The sequence below is a fragment of the Aquarana catesbeiana genome, linkage group LG05 (assembly GCF_042186555.1).
Source record: "Aquarana catesbeiana isolate 2022-GZ linkage group LG05, ASM4218655v1, whole genome shotgun sequence".
NCBI lineage: Eukaryota > Metazoa > Chordata > Amphibia > Anura > Ranidae > Aquarana > Aquarana catesbeiana.
Window position 1 is genome coordinate 301,427,640 of NC_133328.1, and position 16,206 is coordinate 301,443,845.

Sequence of the window (16,206 nt, forward strand, 5' to 3'; positions counted from 1 at the left end):
GGGGGGTTAACAAACACTTTAACTGAGTCCCATCTCGATCCAGCACTGTGCACGTCTGCAGTGGTGCTGGTCTCTCACTTTCCTCACAGGCTTAGTGACAGCAGGGGGAACCATTGGCTCCTGTTTCTCAAATCCTGTGAGGGGGGATACAGCCCGGCTCAGGAGCAAGTCCAAAAGTGTGTCACCATAGCAAGAGGAGGGGCCAAGAGCGCTGACAGGGCACCTCAGAAGAGGTTTGGGGCTGCTCTGTGCAATACCGTTAGATGAAGCAGGTAAGTAACTGCTTCCAGTAAAATAGTCAGGAACTGTTTAGCAAACAGCAACTGTTAAGACAATGAACACTTTGGTGAAAAGTATGTAATGTCCACTATAGTATTTATAGTGCAGGAGTCTGTAAAGCAGAGTGCAGGGATCGCTTTGTGCAGTGTACAGAGAGCAGCATTCATTGCCAGATTTAGGAGGATATAACTCAAAATTCCCCCCACAAGTAATGCTCTACCCCACTTCACCCTTTCAGCCAAAATTCCCACTTCCCCCCTCCAAAAAAAATAAATAAATACAGCACTAATCTGCATGGTCACCTCAATCCCCCTCGCAACAGAAATACTTTTACCTTCCCAGCACAAATCTGCCCTTCAAATTCCAGTTCTAGTGCAAATCCTCTTCCCCCCCCCCCAATCCCCCCAGCACCAATCCGCCTCCTAGTACAAATCCCCCCAAAATTCCTCCTCCCAGCACAAATTCTTCCCCCTTTTAGCACAATTCCTGTCCTTAAATCCCCAATCCCAAAATTAATCCTCTCCTTCCCCAATTCCCTCTTCTAGCATGAGTCCCCCCAAATCCCCCTCCCAGCACAAATCTTCTCTTCCCTCCCCAAACCCTCCTCCCAGCACAAATCCCCCCCCCCCCCCCAAACTCCCCTCCCAGCACAATTCCAAACTCCCTTGAGAACAAACCTCTCCCCCAAATCCTCTTCCCCTTCCAGCACAAATCTCTGTGACCCCCACCCCAAATCCTCCCTTCCAGCACATATCCCCTCCCCCCCTTCTAGCACAATTCCCCCCTCCAACCCCAATTTTTCTAGCACAACTCTCCTCACAAATCCCCCCTCCCAGCACAATTCTTCTCTTCATATTTAGCCCAAATCCTTTCCCCTTCAATCCCCCCTTTTCTAGCACAAATCATCTAGCCTAAACAATCACTCCCCCTTTTTGCACAAATCCTCTGCCCTTTCATATCAACTGCCAACACAAATCTTCTTAGAAACTCCTTCCAGCATAAATCCACTCGCAGCACAAATTTTGTTAACTGCCCCCTACCACCTCATATGCCCCCCAGTGCAATTTTCCCTACCTAAAACCCTAAAACAGACTACAGATCAGTGCGGCTCAATACAAGGGGATATCTCTCCTCCCTGCTGCTCCTCCTCCTCTTGTGCAGGATACACACCAGAACCAATGAGGAGCCCAGCTTCCCTCAGCTCTGACGTGTATTGTTGTTAAACGCAACCAGCAGGGTGCCTGTACCTGCAGAGGGTAAGATTGTGGCACTAGGGACCCAGGGCACCTCATCACAGATGTGGGGAAGGTGCCCGGTGCTAGCACTCCCCTACCTGGTGAATTTGTGGAGCCAAGGGCCAGAACTTGTGCCCGCACTTGACTCCGGGACTCTGGACAGGACACTCGGAGGACACTGGAAATTTGTTGGAATCCAAGGATGCTCCCACAGAATCTGGAATGATTGGAAGGTATGGAAAAACAAGGACATCTGCACGTGCAGACATGTGTTGACAATCTGAAAATGTGTTTGTGCCTGGTTTCAGCCATAAACATGGCTGATTAGATAGCACAAGAACACCAATTTCAATGTATGCACTGGACACCAAAGATAGTCATGGGACTAACGTATCTTGATGGACACACTAGTATATTGGATTAGCATTCAGGCTAAGTTTTTCTAACCTGTATGATTGCATTCTTCCCCAAAATATTTGCCTGGGACTGTCTGAAGCTTCCCACAGACATGACATAGTCACCCAATGTGGTTAGGCACACTGGAAAGTTTTTTTTCTAAATAATTTTCATTTGTTGCATTCACATTCCAGAATTATGTTGTAAAATCATCAATGTCTTCCTTATTTAACATATTTATTTATTTACTTGCTGTGTAGTGTATGAGTCGTGTGCAGCTTTAAAGAATGTTGGTGTGCAAGTGTCTGGAATCTATATGATAGACCCAGATGGCGTGGACGAAGGGGTGAGCCACTTCTATGTAAAGTGTGATATGGAGTCTGACCACCTAACGGGTAAACTTCTAAATTATTATTAAATAATATCTAAAGCCAAAACTTTGTTTAGTTTTGGACAGAGAAGGGGAGGGTAAGTCCTCATGCACACGGACGTTTTTACAGCTGCTTTTTTGAGCTTTTTTTGCAGCTTAAAAAGGCCTGTCTATGTTAGTCTATGGCTTCATAAGGCCTTTTTAAGCTGCAAAAAAAGCTCAAAAAAGCAGCTGTAAAAACGTCCGTGTGCATGAGGACTAAGACTCATTGTCAGGCTTTTATTGTTGTCTGCGTCATCACTACATATATCCTCCCTCTTTATTTCTCCTGGTGAAAATGGTGATGAAAGTGATGGGCAAATCTAATATTTTGAGCTCTCATTGGAAAAGGAATAAAAAGGAAATCTTCCCATTAAATTTTTTTTTTCGATGACATGGGGTATATTTTCCTTATTTTGAAACGACTGCCTACTTCTTGTGTCACTAACACAGGAAGTGAAGGTAGTCCTCCCTAATGGGACATATGACTATTTAAACTTGTAGAACAGCCTATTCAGTTTAAAATAGAAATTAAAGGCAAAGCTTTTGTGCATACATATAAAAAAACATTATAAACAAGTTTTTTTTTTCCCTTTTTTAGAAGTGATCACATACCCTCTTTACCTCAGTTCTCAGCTGCATAAGAAGCTCAGAGAGCTATGGGAGGAAAGATAGCAGCAAACTGGTCTTTCCAGGAAAATGGCTGTGCGGCGTGAAGGGCATGTCAGTACAAGTCTAATCAATGGAGGAGGGCAGGCACAGCCAGAAAATTGACCACGCTGTGCTCTCATGCCTAGTGTGCTCAGGTTTTAATAGGAAAGCAGAGGAACTGGCAGGAACACCAGATATTTTACACAAAGGATCCAATACAGAGATAACAGGATACTTTTTCATACAAGTACATGGTACCGCAGGCACATATCAAGAGTATGATTTGTTGGGGGTAACATTCTTTAACACTGTCTGTTACTGTATATACAGCATTAAACTATCCATTTTTTTTTATTAAAGATCTTCTTATACCTCAAGGTAAAATATAATCCATTATGTAATGTGGCTCAATACAAAAATAACTGTAAATATTATACACTATATTACCAAAAGTATTGGGACACCTGCCTTTACACGCACATGAAATTTAATGGCATCCCATTCTTATGCCCTGTACACAAGGTCGGATTTTCCGATGGAAAATGTCCGATCGGAGCGTGTTGTCAGAAATTCCGACCGTGTGTGGGCTCCATCGGACATTTTCCATCGGATTTTCCGACACACAAAGTTTGAGAGCAGACTATAACATTTTCCGACAACAAAATCCGTTGTCGGAAATTCCGATCATGTGTACACAAATCCGACGGACAAAGTGCCACACATGCTCAGAATAAATAAAGAGATGAAAGCTATTGGCCACTGCCCCGTTTATAGTCCCAACGTACGTGTTTTACATCACCTCGTTAAGAACGATCGGATTTTCCGACAACTTTGTGTGACCGTGTGTATGCAAGACAAGTTTGAGCCAACATCCGTCGGAAAAAATCCTAGGATTTTGTTGTCGGAATGTCCGAACAAAGTCCGACCGTGTGTACGGGGCATTAGTGTGTAGGGTTCAATATTCACCCCTTCCCTGCCAGTGTCATTTATAGTGACAGTGCATTTTTTTTAGCACTGACCACTGTATTGGTGTCACTGGTCCCCAAAAAGTGTCACTTAGTGTCAGATTTGTCTACTGCAATGTCGAAGTCCAGCTAAAAAATGTCTGATTGCTGCCATTACTAGTAAAAACAATTAAAAAAAAGTCCATAAATTTATCCCATAGTTTGTAGACGCTATAGCCTTTGCGCAAACCAATTAATATAGCTTATTGAGATTTTTTTTTACCAACATGTAGCAGAATACATATTGGACTAAATTGATGAAGAAATTAGATTTTTTTTACCAAATTATGATTTTATTAAGTTTTACAAAGAAATGAACACATCAATTTGATTTCTTACATTTTTTAATTGGATATGTTTGATCGCAGAAAGCAAAAAATATTGTTTTTTTTTTTAAAAATGACGGTCTTTTTTTTGTTTATAGCGCAAAAAAAAAAAAAAAAACACAGTGGTGATCAAATACCACCAAAAGAAAGCTCTATTTGTGGGGGAAAAAAAGACATCAATTTTATTTGGGTACAGTGTCACACGACTGTACCATTTTCAGTTAAAGCAACGCAGTGCAGTATCGCAATAAATGGCCTAGTCAGGAAGGGGGTAAAACCATTTCCGAAGCTGAAGTGATTAAACAATATAGTCTACGGTTAATTTTTGCAATACAGCATTGAATGCCTGTATTTACTCTTGCAGAATAATATTGTTCTGACATGCAGTCAGATTTTAGAGTCATCATTTTTATTCTATTTGTCTAGTTTTGTTTTTGTTGTGTTATTTTATTCAGAAGGCTTTCATGCAGGGGCAATGCAAAGTGTAGGGATAAGAAATTACAAACATTTAGATGTTCCCTATAAAATAAGATGAACTAAGAAAAGGTAACTAGCAATGATTCAAAGAAGCAGAATAAATTATTAACTACAACAAATGACACAGATCTGAGGCACACCCAGTTTTACATTGCCTGGAAGTATAGACACTGCTAGCATGGAAATAGAATAAAAATCTTGGTAAATCATGAATCCACATTCACTGTATGTACTGTATGTAGCCACAAGTTTACTCACCCAGTATCTTATCAGAAGTAGCTCATATTTTCTTTAACAAACCCATAAACAATCTTGAAGCTATTGGACATTCTCACACAATAGCACAGTGGCAGAAACTCCTATATGCAAAAAGCATTCTGTAAAATAACCCGATTTCTAAGCCTGCTACACGTCTTCTGTGATTCTATTTAGACAAAATCAGAAGCGCTGCCTGTAAAATGGTAATGGAAACCATTGATTTGTATATATCTGAAGCATAATCTGCTATGACATCAATAAATAACCTTTACTATCCTATAAATGTCTAATAAATATTGTGTACTTTATACATTTTCATTTACAGTAGTTCAAAATCCTGTTCCATTTTTGGTTAATGCTCCTTTTCCTTTCTATCACTTTTATACAAAGACCTCAGAACATCAAAAGAAGACTTTTAAAATTGAATTTTGCAATCCTTTATCACCACATAACATCCTTAAAGCAGTTATATACCAAAATGCATGTCTGACATTATTCACTATATTCATAACTTTATTATTTTCTATAGAGACACCACTTAATGGTTGCATAAAATAATGTTAAATGATAGATTTCTTAAAAGCAGCATCTTTTATCCTGCATCCGATGTGATCTAAAATATGTCCCCTTTATTGAAGCTATTGTGCATGTGCACCTGGGACCACTGTTGCATTATATTGTACTCTGTCCAGCAGCATCTCATACAGCTGACCTATTGTGAGACACAAATGTGCCCAGAGGGAGTTTTCAGGGCACATCCCTGTCATGTATCCTAGTCTCCCTGCAGCTTTATGTATAACATCTCTATGCTCATCAAATATTTATTCCGGGCCACCTGGCTGTCAAAATGAGCATGATCAACCTTGTTTGTCCCGTTGAACACTACATACACTATACACTATACCCCTTATTTTTTTTCTAAAGACTTCCCCAGGCTCCTTTGCCTGCACTGTGCCATAGCTCCCAACTGTCCCTGATTTCGAGGGACTGTCCCTGATTTGGAGTAATGTCCCTCTGTCCCTCATTCCTCCTCATTTGTCCCTCATTTTGGTCTGATCTATATAGATGTATATATAAAATGCACTTTTTATGTACCAAAAAGCGTTAAACTTTTGCTAAATTGCTAAATTTGTAAATTCCAAAAGCCAATATAAAGGAATAGTAGTGGTAAAAAAAAGCACTTGTGGGTTCAACCAATCTTGTTTTTTTGTACAATTCTCCTTTTAAGGGGGCGTGGCAAGGGGTGTGCCCTATGCCTGCATACTTTTGCTGATAGGTGTCCCCCATTCCCATCTCAAAAAGTTGGGAGGTATGACTGTACGGTTCTTATTACTTTTCTTAACATCACAAGGGCTTTGATAATTAACTGACATGTAAAGCAACATCTCTGAATATAGATGTTACCTGTAAAGAAGTAGCAATTTTACACCAGCTGCACCACCAAATATGGCTCCATTGCAGAGAACACAACCCCCCAAATTCCATCAAGAAATTGACATTACCAGGAATGCCAATCTCATGTACCCTGCAGCTCTCAGTGGCTCCCTCTGGCAACCACCACATCACTAGAGAAAACAGTGATGTACTTTCAAAATATGTCTTCTGTGTCACTGTCCCAAAATAAGTGATGTCCCATATAAATTAATGAATGAGAAAAAAATGCTGGGAGGAGGATAACTCCAGTTATATGACCTGTCAAAGTGATGTGAGCAGCCTCTCCTCCAATCACAGAGAGTTCTCTGCAGCGTTATGCAAAGAGAGTTGAACTCTGCTGTCTCTACACTGCCCTTTTATGAATGATCATTATGAAATTTTATGAATGATTAATAAAATGCAGAGCACAGTGTGAACTAAATGCTGCAGTGTCAGATGGATAGCAGATAACGACTCGGCCCTGAAGAGTAACCTCTTAACACATGCTAAACAGTGTAAACACATCTCCTCTTCTGACCTCTAAAGAACAAACAATTACAGTACCACTCAGACTATGGACCTCATATCAATAAAATGATTATCCAACTCCCTTGTTGGGTTACTCCCATTCAGAGGTTTTTGCATGCTATACAGCTATTTCAGTTATTGATTACAAAAATTGAGCCATATAGGGAGGTTAAACCCAAAAGCAAACATCTATTATATTGCAGTTTACCAATTCTTTGATGCGGTGGCTGCATTCGTTTTTTTTTTTAATCTTTCATGTTCACCTGGTGATCTGGTCAGTAAGTCTGTTGCTTTTCAACAGAACAAGTTGTTCAGCAGATGTAGCCGCTTCAGGGTTAAAACAAACCATTTATTACTGACAAGGGCTTACAACTATCAACTTTTATTTATTCATGTAAAACCTTTATCCCGAAAAAATGTTTGTTGTAACTGCTTGTAAAGTGTTAAGTGGAGTTCAGCTTCAATTTGATAATGTATCTAAATCTGCTAGTTAGTAAATCTAACATTCCCCTCCACCCAGATTAACAATGCTGTTGTCCAAAGGTGCCCCCTGTGCTACTTCATCCAGAGTGAGTGCACTCTATTATTGGAGGTGTGTCACTTGCCAGATCACTGGGTAAAAACAGAAAGAAAAAAGCCTTAAAAAAAGGCAGCCATGAGTACAGCTAACACTCCCCTCCACCCAGATTAACAATGCTGCTGTCAAAAGGTGCCCCCTGTGCTCCTTCATCCAGAGTGAGTGCACTCTATTATTGGAGGTGTGTCACTTGTCAGATCACTGGGTAAAAACAGAGAGAAAAAAGCCTAAAAAAAGAAAGTAAATGCAGCCACCACATTTGATGATTGCTAAGCTGTAAAATAGTACATTTTTGGTTTTGGGTTTAATGCTGCTTTAAGGAGCAATAATTTGCAGCATTGTAAATCCCTGTTAATAAATATTTACTGCATGTACACTTGGCCTTACTAGTTATGTGAATGGTACCACTCCTCTTTACCTGTAATACTAAAAAATATTTCAGTTGCTGTTATTTTTTTGTTATTTAACATATATTTGATGTTTTTAATAGTGTAATACTAACATAGTATAATATCAGTTTGTGTTTGACTGTGATGTTATACAGGAATAACAATTGTTGGACATGATGCAGAAAATAAGGAGAGAGTTATTCCCTGCAGAGAGCCTGGATGTTACTCCAGAACTATCACATATAAAACAGCTTCCTTGGCTCAACTAAGAAGCTTGACTAGTGTTTCTGAAAGCTGTGAGCAATTTGTGAAAGTAAGTATGACTGTCAGTTGCCAAGACAAAACTCATGGAAGTATATAATGGCACATAGTTTGCAAAAGAATAAAATACTTGTTCTCACCTTTTTGGCATCCTTTGTTGCATCTCGGTGCTACTGATCTCCCACAGCCTCTATGCAGCAACTTCTTGTCTACATGCATGCACTCCGGTGATGGCTCCATGGCATATCCCAAGGCAGGTTTGCTGTTGGTCAGGCCTGGACTGGGACAAAACTGGCTACGCCCATAGTGTATCCTTAGCATATTGTATATCCTATGCAATGTGCATAGCCTGATACATCTTTATTCCTCCTCCAATAGGTTGCCTAGTCTACAAGCCTACTTTCCCTCCATAAACACCAGCATACTCTACTGAGCGCTGGCATCTCTATTGAGCACCGGCTTCTCTACGAGCACCAGCATCTCTATTGAGCACTGGCTTCTCTACGAGCGCCACCATCTCTATTGAGCACCGGCATCTCTACGAGCGCCAGCATCTCTATTGAGCATTGTGAGAGGTGACACACTGCAACTGGAGGATTACTCGAGCAGAGTAAGTTCCTGCCCGTGTCACGGTCCTGCCCTGGAGGCCCGAACCTCGACATGGAAGTAGAAAACAGAATTTGGCTACACACATCATATAACAGATTCTGTTTTCTGTCTTTCTCAGCTGGGTTTTTATAGGCAGCTACGACAGAGCACCGCCACCATCATGTTCTGTGATGAGGTCGAAAGGAGGACCAGTCTGGGAGGACTCAGAGACTCAGTCAGTGTAACTCTCTAAAGGCCCACATGGCTTGCGGCAGACAGAGACCTGCGGGTGAGAGCCAGGTGCATATGCAATATAATCGTATACTTTATGTCTCGGTTCTCACCCTCTGGAACCCCCTGTCACTGTCTTTAATATTGACCCTGGGCGCACATTTTCTTGCCTCCCCATGCAATTTTGCTCTCTACCTGCTCTGAGACATACAGTAAATAGCAGCTAGACTCAAAATCAGTTTACTGCAGCAGATCAGGCAACGATTGCGATTGGTTGCCAAAGGTTACAGCACATAATTTCTGCTTGCTAATTGGTTGCTGGAGGTTACTGCACATCACTACAGCTCACCCATTGGTTGTGGGGTCTGGGGGGGGGGGTTGAGGGTGTGATTAGTGGCAGTGTTGGGGGGATAGGATCAGTGACAGTGCTGTGGGGGGGTCAGTGGCAGTGTTGGGAGGGGATGGGATGAGTGCCAGTGCTAGCAGGGATGGGATGAGTGCCAGTGCTGGTGGGGGGAAGGGATTAGTGGTAGTGTTTGTGGGGATGGGATCAGTGACGCTCACTCGCTGTCACCTGTCAGTCAGTGTCCACTCAATTCCCCCTGCCTGCATGCTGGAGGGGGGGAGTGAGGGGGGAGGGAGAGAGGGGGGATGACAGAGAGTGGGGAGAGAGAGAGGGGTAGGTGTGTGTGATTCTCGGTACCTTCTATGCCAGCAGTAAGATGTTCAAGGCTCTGGGATGTACTGGGGATGCTACGCCCACTGCTGCTTGCCTCTTCGGGGGTCAGGGAGGGGGTCTTCTCCCTCCTCAGCTCTTGGTCCTAGGTGCCCTTGCTGCTTACCTTCCCTGCAGCCTCCATCTTTAGGGCCTCCCGCTCACTGTGTTGGGATGATATGCAGAGCAAGCCGCTATCATGCTGCTCATGCCCTGAGGACGCTGCTGCCTGCATCTGATTTAGCTCCACGGGATCCAAGGCCTTCATTGTCCACCCCACTCCCGCCGCCACCATACTTGGTCTCTCCATGACAAGGGGCTCAAGGGGCAGATGCTTTGGGCCTTCTCTGTCACATTAGCCACCTCATGTTAGCATGCAGCCCGGTGGGCAAATGTCCGGTGTGCCCTATGGCCAGTCTGGGCCTACTTATGGTGACAATAGTTAATGATTGCTGAAACTGCCATTCGTAGAAATCTATTGAAAGCCTATCTGAAAGAGTGACAGCACTGGGGCACAATCTGGAGGCTGGGCAGAACGCTTTCAATTTATAGCAGGAAGAGCCTGAATAACCTACATGGCAAGATTGTCAGGTATTATTTAAATGGAAGCTGCAGATTGGATAAAACTACCAAAAATAGCTTTTGAGATTACGATAACATGTTAAACTGAGTTTACATATACTTTAGGCCTATTTATAAAGCAATGAATGTAACTTTCATCAAACATTCACTTGTGGTAAATCAATCACTGTCATTTAAAACACATACACTAGAAAAAACTCTTGAATTCTTAATGAATGTCAGATTCTTTTTTTTGGATCATTTAGGCCCCATTTACACAGGCGTATCTATGCATATACCCATGCGAAGGGCCATCTTTGCCCGCACAAGGATGCACAAGTGTGTAAGGGTAGAACAGGTCAAGGTGACACGGTGGCTGTTCTGTCCTCCATGTTCTCCCTTCTCATTGGGCGCCAAGCGAGGGTCACATGGGCAGCCTACCCCGGGGTGGGTCAGGCATTGAACAAGGCCAATAACCCTTGTACATGGGGTAACACTTAGCCCGATGAGGTGTACTCACCAATGCCTAGGACCAGGCGGAGCTGCAGTCATGTGTAGAATCAAACATCAAGGCAGCCTCCCAACTCACACTTCTTCATCCCATGTCCTACATGCTGGAATTGATGTATGTGTTGCATTCGGAGGGACAGACTGAGCCTCTGCCCATTCCGCCATTTAGCATATCTCTGTTACCTCACTTCCAGTAACAGAATGGGGTCCCACCAAGCACACAGAGCGGACCTCATACATGCTGTCACTTAACTCTTCTCTTCCCGTACCTAGTGACTGGGCCATCGATCTGCGAAACGCTAGTCCTCTCCCAGAGACCAGAAGAAATGGACAGCTAGGGAGGGAGTCAAAGCACTGACACCCTTGCTACTGGATAACCTGTCACCTAACCAGATACCATGCCAAAGACTGGCTGTTTTCCTTGTAATTACTCATGGCAACTACCTTTTCCTTCTTGTCTTGTTGAATGAACCTCTGTCATAGTGATGTTATGCATACCCCATATTTTGGCTATGGACCCAAGTTCTTTAGTAATACGCCAAGACCTCACATGCACCCCTTTAGACCAGGCTCTGAGCAGTTCAATCAACCTTTACTGTAAACTTGGCACGACATGTATAACATGCAACAATGTCCTTTTCCTAACTAAACCTAATTGTGGCTGCTCCAGGTTATCTGCACAAGTGAAGTTTCTTTGAGGAAAACTCCAAGCTTGGGCATGCTCGAACAGAGAAGTCCATGTTCTATGGTTCTTCCAACGAATCAGCGTCCCAAAGTGGACCACAGGTCCCAGCAAGTTTCTAGTTGCATGTGTTCTCCATGTGTTTCTCCAAGTGTTCCCCAGAGCCCCATTAGGATATGGACCTCTTCCCTTTCATAGAACATGGGTGGGAGGCTGGACCTCAGCGAAAGCCCACAAACACACTGGGAAAAGGCAGCAAAATATTAACCCTTTCTCCCTTACCTGGGCAGCTAACTAAATACACAGTAGGCTACTTGCAACAGGTATTCTGTGCATCCTCATGCAGGCAGTCCATTCATGTCTATTGGAATACAGCCGCTGGTCCTAATTTGACAACCGTACAGGTGTGGGTTCATGTCCCCGAACACAGATAGAGTGCGTTTGAAGACAAGCTCATGTGAACAAGGCCTTGAACTTAAACTCCTATTCTGAAGCCTATAAAAAAATTGCTTTTAGTTTGGATATAAACTGTTTTATGCTGTTGCACAGCTAGGAAATTAACTCAACATCAACAAACAAAATTATACTGAAATAATAGGTTTTTATTCTAATATGTTACCTACTTTTTTTTTTCTTCTTTTAATCCAATGTCAATCTTGTTCATTACTGAAAATGTAGAAACTTCTCAAATAACTCTACAGGGAGATACTAGTTACCGCAAGCATTACATTTTTAATAAACTGGGGACAGTTTCAGTGCTACTGTGGTGATGAGTAAGAAAACAGCTGTGTTTTTTGTTTTTTTGGGGGGAACTTGATGATATGGTGTCCTTGATAGAAACAGAGAATAACAAGTTGGTTTTCAAGTGTTGACATACCCTAATCGGCTGTTGCCCTGGATCTTAAACCATCAACCTGCTCATTAGTGGTACAGTAGTTACACTACTTCCATGCCTGTCCACTTCAAAGCCATAGGGGGTAACACATGTGACCATGCATGACAGTAATGGCTTAACATTACCTACTCCCCAATTAGATGTGTCCTCTATTATAGTGACAACATACACTGAAGAGAAACCAGTTCACCAATTTCCCTTAAGGGTCAGTGGCATGTGCCATAAATCAACACATCCAATCACTTTCCAAAGCTTGCCGCCTCAACCTCCGCAACATCTCTAAACTACATCCCTTTCTAACCAATGAAACCACAAAGCTCCTGATTCACTCCCTGGTTATCTCTCGCCTCGACCACTGCAACTCCCTCCTCATTGGCTTACCTTTAAATAGACTATCCCCCCTTCAATCCATCATGAATGCTGCTGCCAGACTCATTCACCTTACAAACCGCTCAGTGTCTGCTAGCTACCCCTCTCTGCCAATCCCTCCATTGGCTGCCACTCGCCCAACAAATTAAATTCAAAATACTAACAATAAGTTACAAAGCCATCCATAACTCTGCCCCCAGCTACATCACTAGCCTAGTCTCAAAATACCAACCTAATCACCCTCTCCGTTCCTCCCAAGACCTCCTGCTCTCTAACTCCCTCATCACCTCCTCCCATATCCGCCTCCAGGACTTCTCCTGAGCCTCGCCCATCCTCTGGAATTCACTACCCCAATCTGTCAGACTGTCTCCAAATTTATCCACTTTTAGGCGATCCCTGAAAACTTTCCTCTTCAGAGAAGCTTATCCTGCCTCCATCTAACAACTGCACTATTTTCTCCATTAGCTCTTCCCCCACAACTATTACCCTTTTGTATAACTTGACCCTCCCTCCTAGATTGTAAGCTCTAACGAGCAGGCCCCTTCTGTTTCCCCCTGTATTGAATTGTATTGTAATTGTACTGTCTGCCCTAATGTTGTAAAGCGCTGCGTAAACTGTTGGCACTGTCAGTACACAGTAAACACTAACATACACCACTAAACTAACAATTTAACTTTGAACCAAAATGTATTTTTAGTTTTAAATAGAGCAGGGTGGGTTCCAATGAGATTTGAAAATGACAGTAACATGGCTCAAATAAAAATCCCCATCCTTGTGTTAAAGCTTTGTGAATTGAGCCTCCAGATATGCCTGAATATGTGCCATTTGTTTTTATTCCAGTTTTTCTCAAAACATAATTTGGATTGTAAGTACACACTACTGTTTATGTTAAACCAAATATACATATACCCCATTAGTGGATTCTGCCACATACTGTATGATAAAGATGTTTGTTTATGTGGACTCCCATTTATAAGCTGTTAAAAGGTTATCTCCTTTTTTTAATTCACAGCTGGACTGTCGGTACATTAGATTTTTGGATGGACCATGGGGTTGGTGGGTTTCCAGAGATGGGGAAGCCATCACATCCTGGGGGGGAGCCCCAACAAACAGTGGAAGATGTGCATGTGGAGAAAATGGTAATATACCTTGCGTTAGAAATGTTGATCAATGATTATGTATAAAGTAGATACTTTAGTTGATATACAATAGGGAGTTAATCACATTCTGGTCTCTATACTTTTATGGAGACTGCTTTGGCAGGTCCTGTACTTGCGTCATACAAGTGCAAGCTTCTAAGTACTAAATATAATGGAGTATGTACAAATACGTATATACGGAAGCCACCAAGCATGTCAAAGTGACTCTGCACAATGCAATGTCCACTTTAATCTTCAAAAGTACCAACAATGAGAAATAAGAGCGCAAAGAGCCCGGGGCTCGCTCATATTTCCTTAAATATATGAGAGATCCAGATATCCTGAGCTGAAGTCCCCCTTTGTGTACAGCAAACAGAAATTGGTAAGGAGCTCAGTCACACGCATGGAACATATTTGGGATAGGGGGAATACAATGTAAGTGTATACAATAAAAATGTTAAGAAAATTTGAATGCAGCTGCTTTAATATCATTTGTATCATTGTATATGTATTATAGGTGACTGTGCTTTTGAAATGACATCTTGCAACTGTGACGCAAATGATGGTGTGTGGAGGACAGATGAAGGAGTCATAACGGATAAGTTATCATTGCCAATTAAGGAAATCAGATTTGGAGTGACAGATATAACACGATCAATGGCATTCTACCATATAGGCAAGCTTCGTTGCTTGGGAACAAGTAAGGTTATCTCTTTGTTTCAAATATACTGTATATTTCGTAAGCTGTGACATATGATTTTTAAGGTAAAGGGCCTCTAACACTATTGGGCCTATGCATTTCACCTTTTTATAAGTTTCAGAACCTCCAATCTTAGAGTCGTGTGCTGCTCTCAAAGAAGCTGGAATTAGTGAATCGGGGAAATATGTAATCGACCCAGATGGTGTTGACAAAGGACTTTCTGAATTTGAGGTCTTCTGTGACATGTCATCACAATCCGGTAACAACACCACACAACTTTTCTTAAACAGAATGATTCAGATTGGCTGAATTTCTAAGCAATGTGGAAGTGTTCATGTTTTGAGTACCAGTGCTGAATAGGGGGGGACTGGGCTGGGGACAGAGAGGCATGTTCCCCCTAAGCATGTACTAATAAGATACGTTGGGCTCAAGATACTCTTCCATTTAGACATTGAACAGAATGGGACCCACATTCTGGCCATTATACAGCTAGCCACATGTTGGCCATTATCTAACTAAGTTTACCCCATTCAGACCTACAATCACAGTGTCTGGCAAAGGGAAATTTTCTCTTATGGTTTTGAAATTTCATGTAAAATGCTGCTAAAGGCTGCAAATGAAGTAAATGCTGGAAGATTTAAAAATGTGTGTTACAATAAACACCCATGTTTTACATTGGCCACCAATCTTATTATGGCAGACTCTCCATGTGTTTTCTTCCCAGACCAAAACTTCCTAGCCTTCCCTGGTGCTGAATGACCCACATCTATGTAGTAATAAATGTCCCTGAAATTGATCTATAAATGATTATTGTTTTTTTAACTAGAAGTTTTTTTATTTATTTCTAGAGCCTTTTCTAAAGCAAACATCTTTACAAACCTGTAAAGTAATACCTTGGTTTAAGAGTAATGTGGTATACGAGCGTTTTAAAAGACGAGCAACATTTTTTAAAAATTTGTCTTGATATACGAGCAGTAGTTTTACTGTAAAAACAAAATTAGACTCACAATGTTAAGAAGTCTGGTGTTCATCCATGTAAAGCTGCTGTGTATATGTACAGTAAAGCTGTTGGAGACACCCAGAGACACTCCCAGCTGGGTGGGGCCGGCATAACGTGTGTTCGGAGCACCCGGATGTGATGTCAACAGTTCCAGAGTGTCTCTGAGTTCTCCAGGAAGCACTGGGAGCCACCATCTCCCCATAACCTCTGGCCACATATAGCGCTGTATACTGTACACCAGCGGCTTTACTGTAATATACACAGCGGCTTTACATGGATAAGTGCCAGACTCCTTAACATTGTGAGTGTAGTTCCTTTTTTTTTTTTACATTAAAACTGTGATTCTTTTTTTTTTTCAACACGGATGTACAGTACAGTACAGTATTCCTACTACAGTACTGTACAGTGTTAATATGAGCCTTTGCTCATATTTTGCTAATTTATATATGAATAAATGATTGTGGAACGAATTATCTGAGTTTCCATTATTTCGTATGGGAAAATTTGCTTTGATATCAGAGGTCTTGGGATTACAAGCATGCTTCTGGAACGAATTATGCTTGCAAACCAAGGTATTACTGTATATGAAAAGCTGACAATTAAAGTATATTCA

General features: G+C 41.9%; 1 protein-coding gene across 1 annotated transcript in view; it reads left to right on the plus strand.

The window, feature by feature from the left end:
* LOC141144792 (uncharacterized) overlaps positions 1-16,206 on the plus strand; it is a 64,994-nt gene that overhangs the window by 21,201 nt on the left and 27,587 nt on the right. Inside the window, exons 6-10 of the mRNA XM_073630821.1 lie at positions 2,171-2,305; positions 8,098-8,255; positions 13,767-13,893; positions 14,411-14,593; positions 14,709-14,852. Of these exons, the coding sequence (XP_073486922.1) occupies positions 2,171-2,305; positions 8,098-8,255; positions 13,767-13,893; positions 14,411-14,593; positions 14,709-14,852 (747 nt within the window). The remainder of the gene's footprint in view (positions 1-2,170; positions 2,306-8,097; positions 8,256-13,766; positions 13,894-14,410; positions 14,594-14,708; positions 14,853-16,206) is intronic.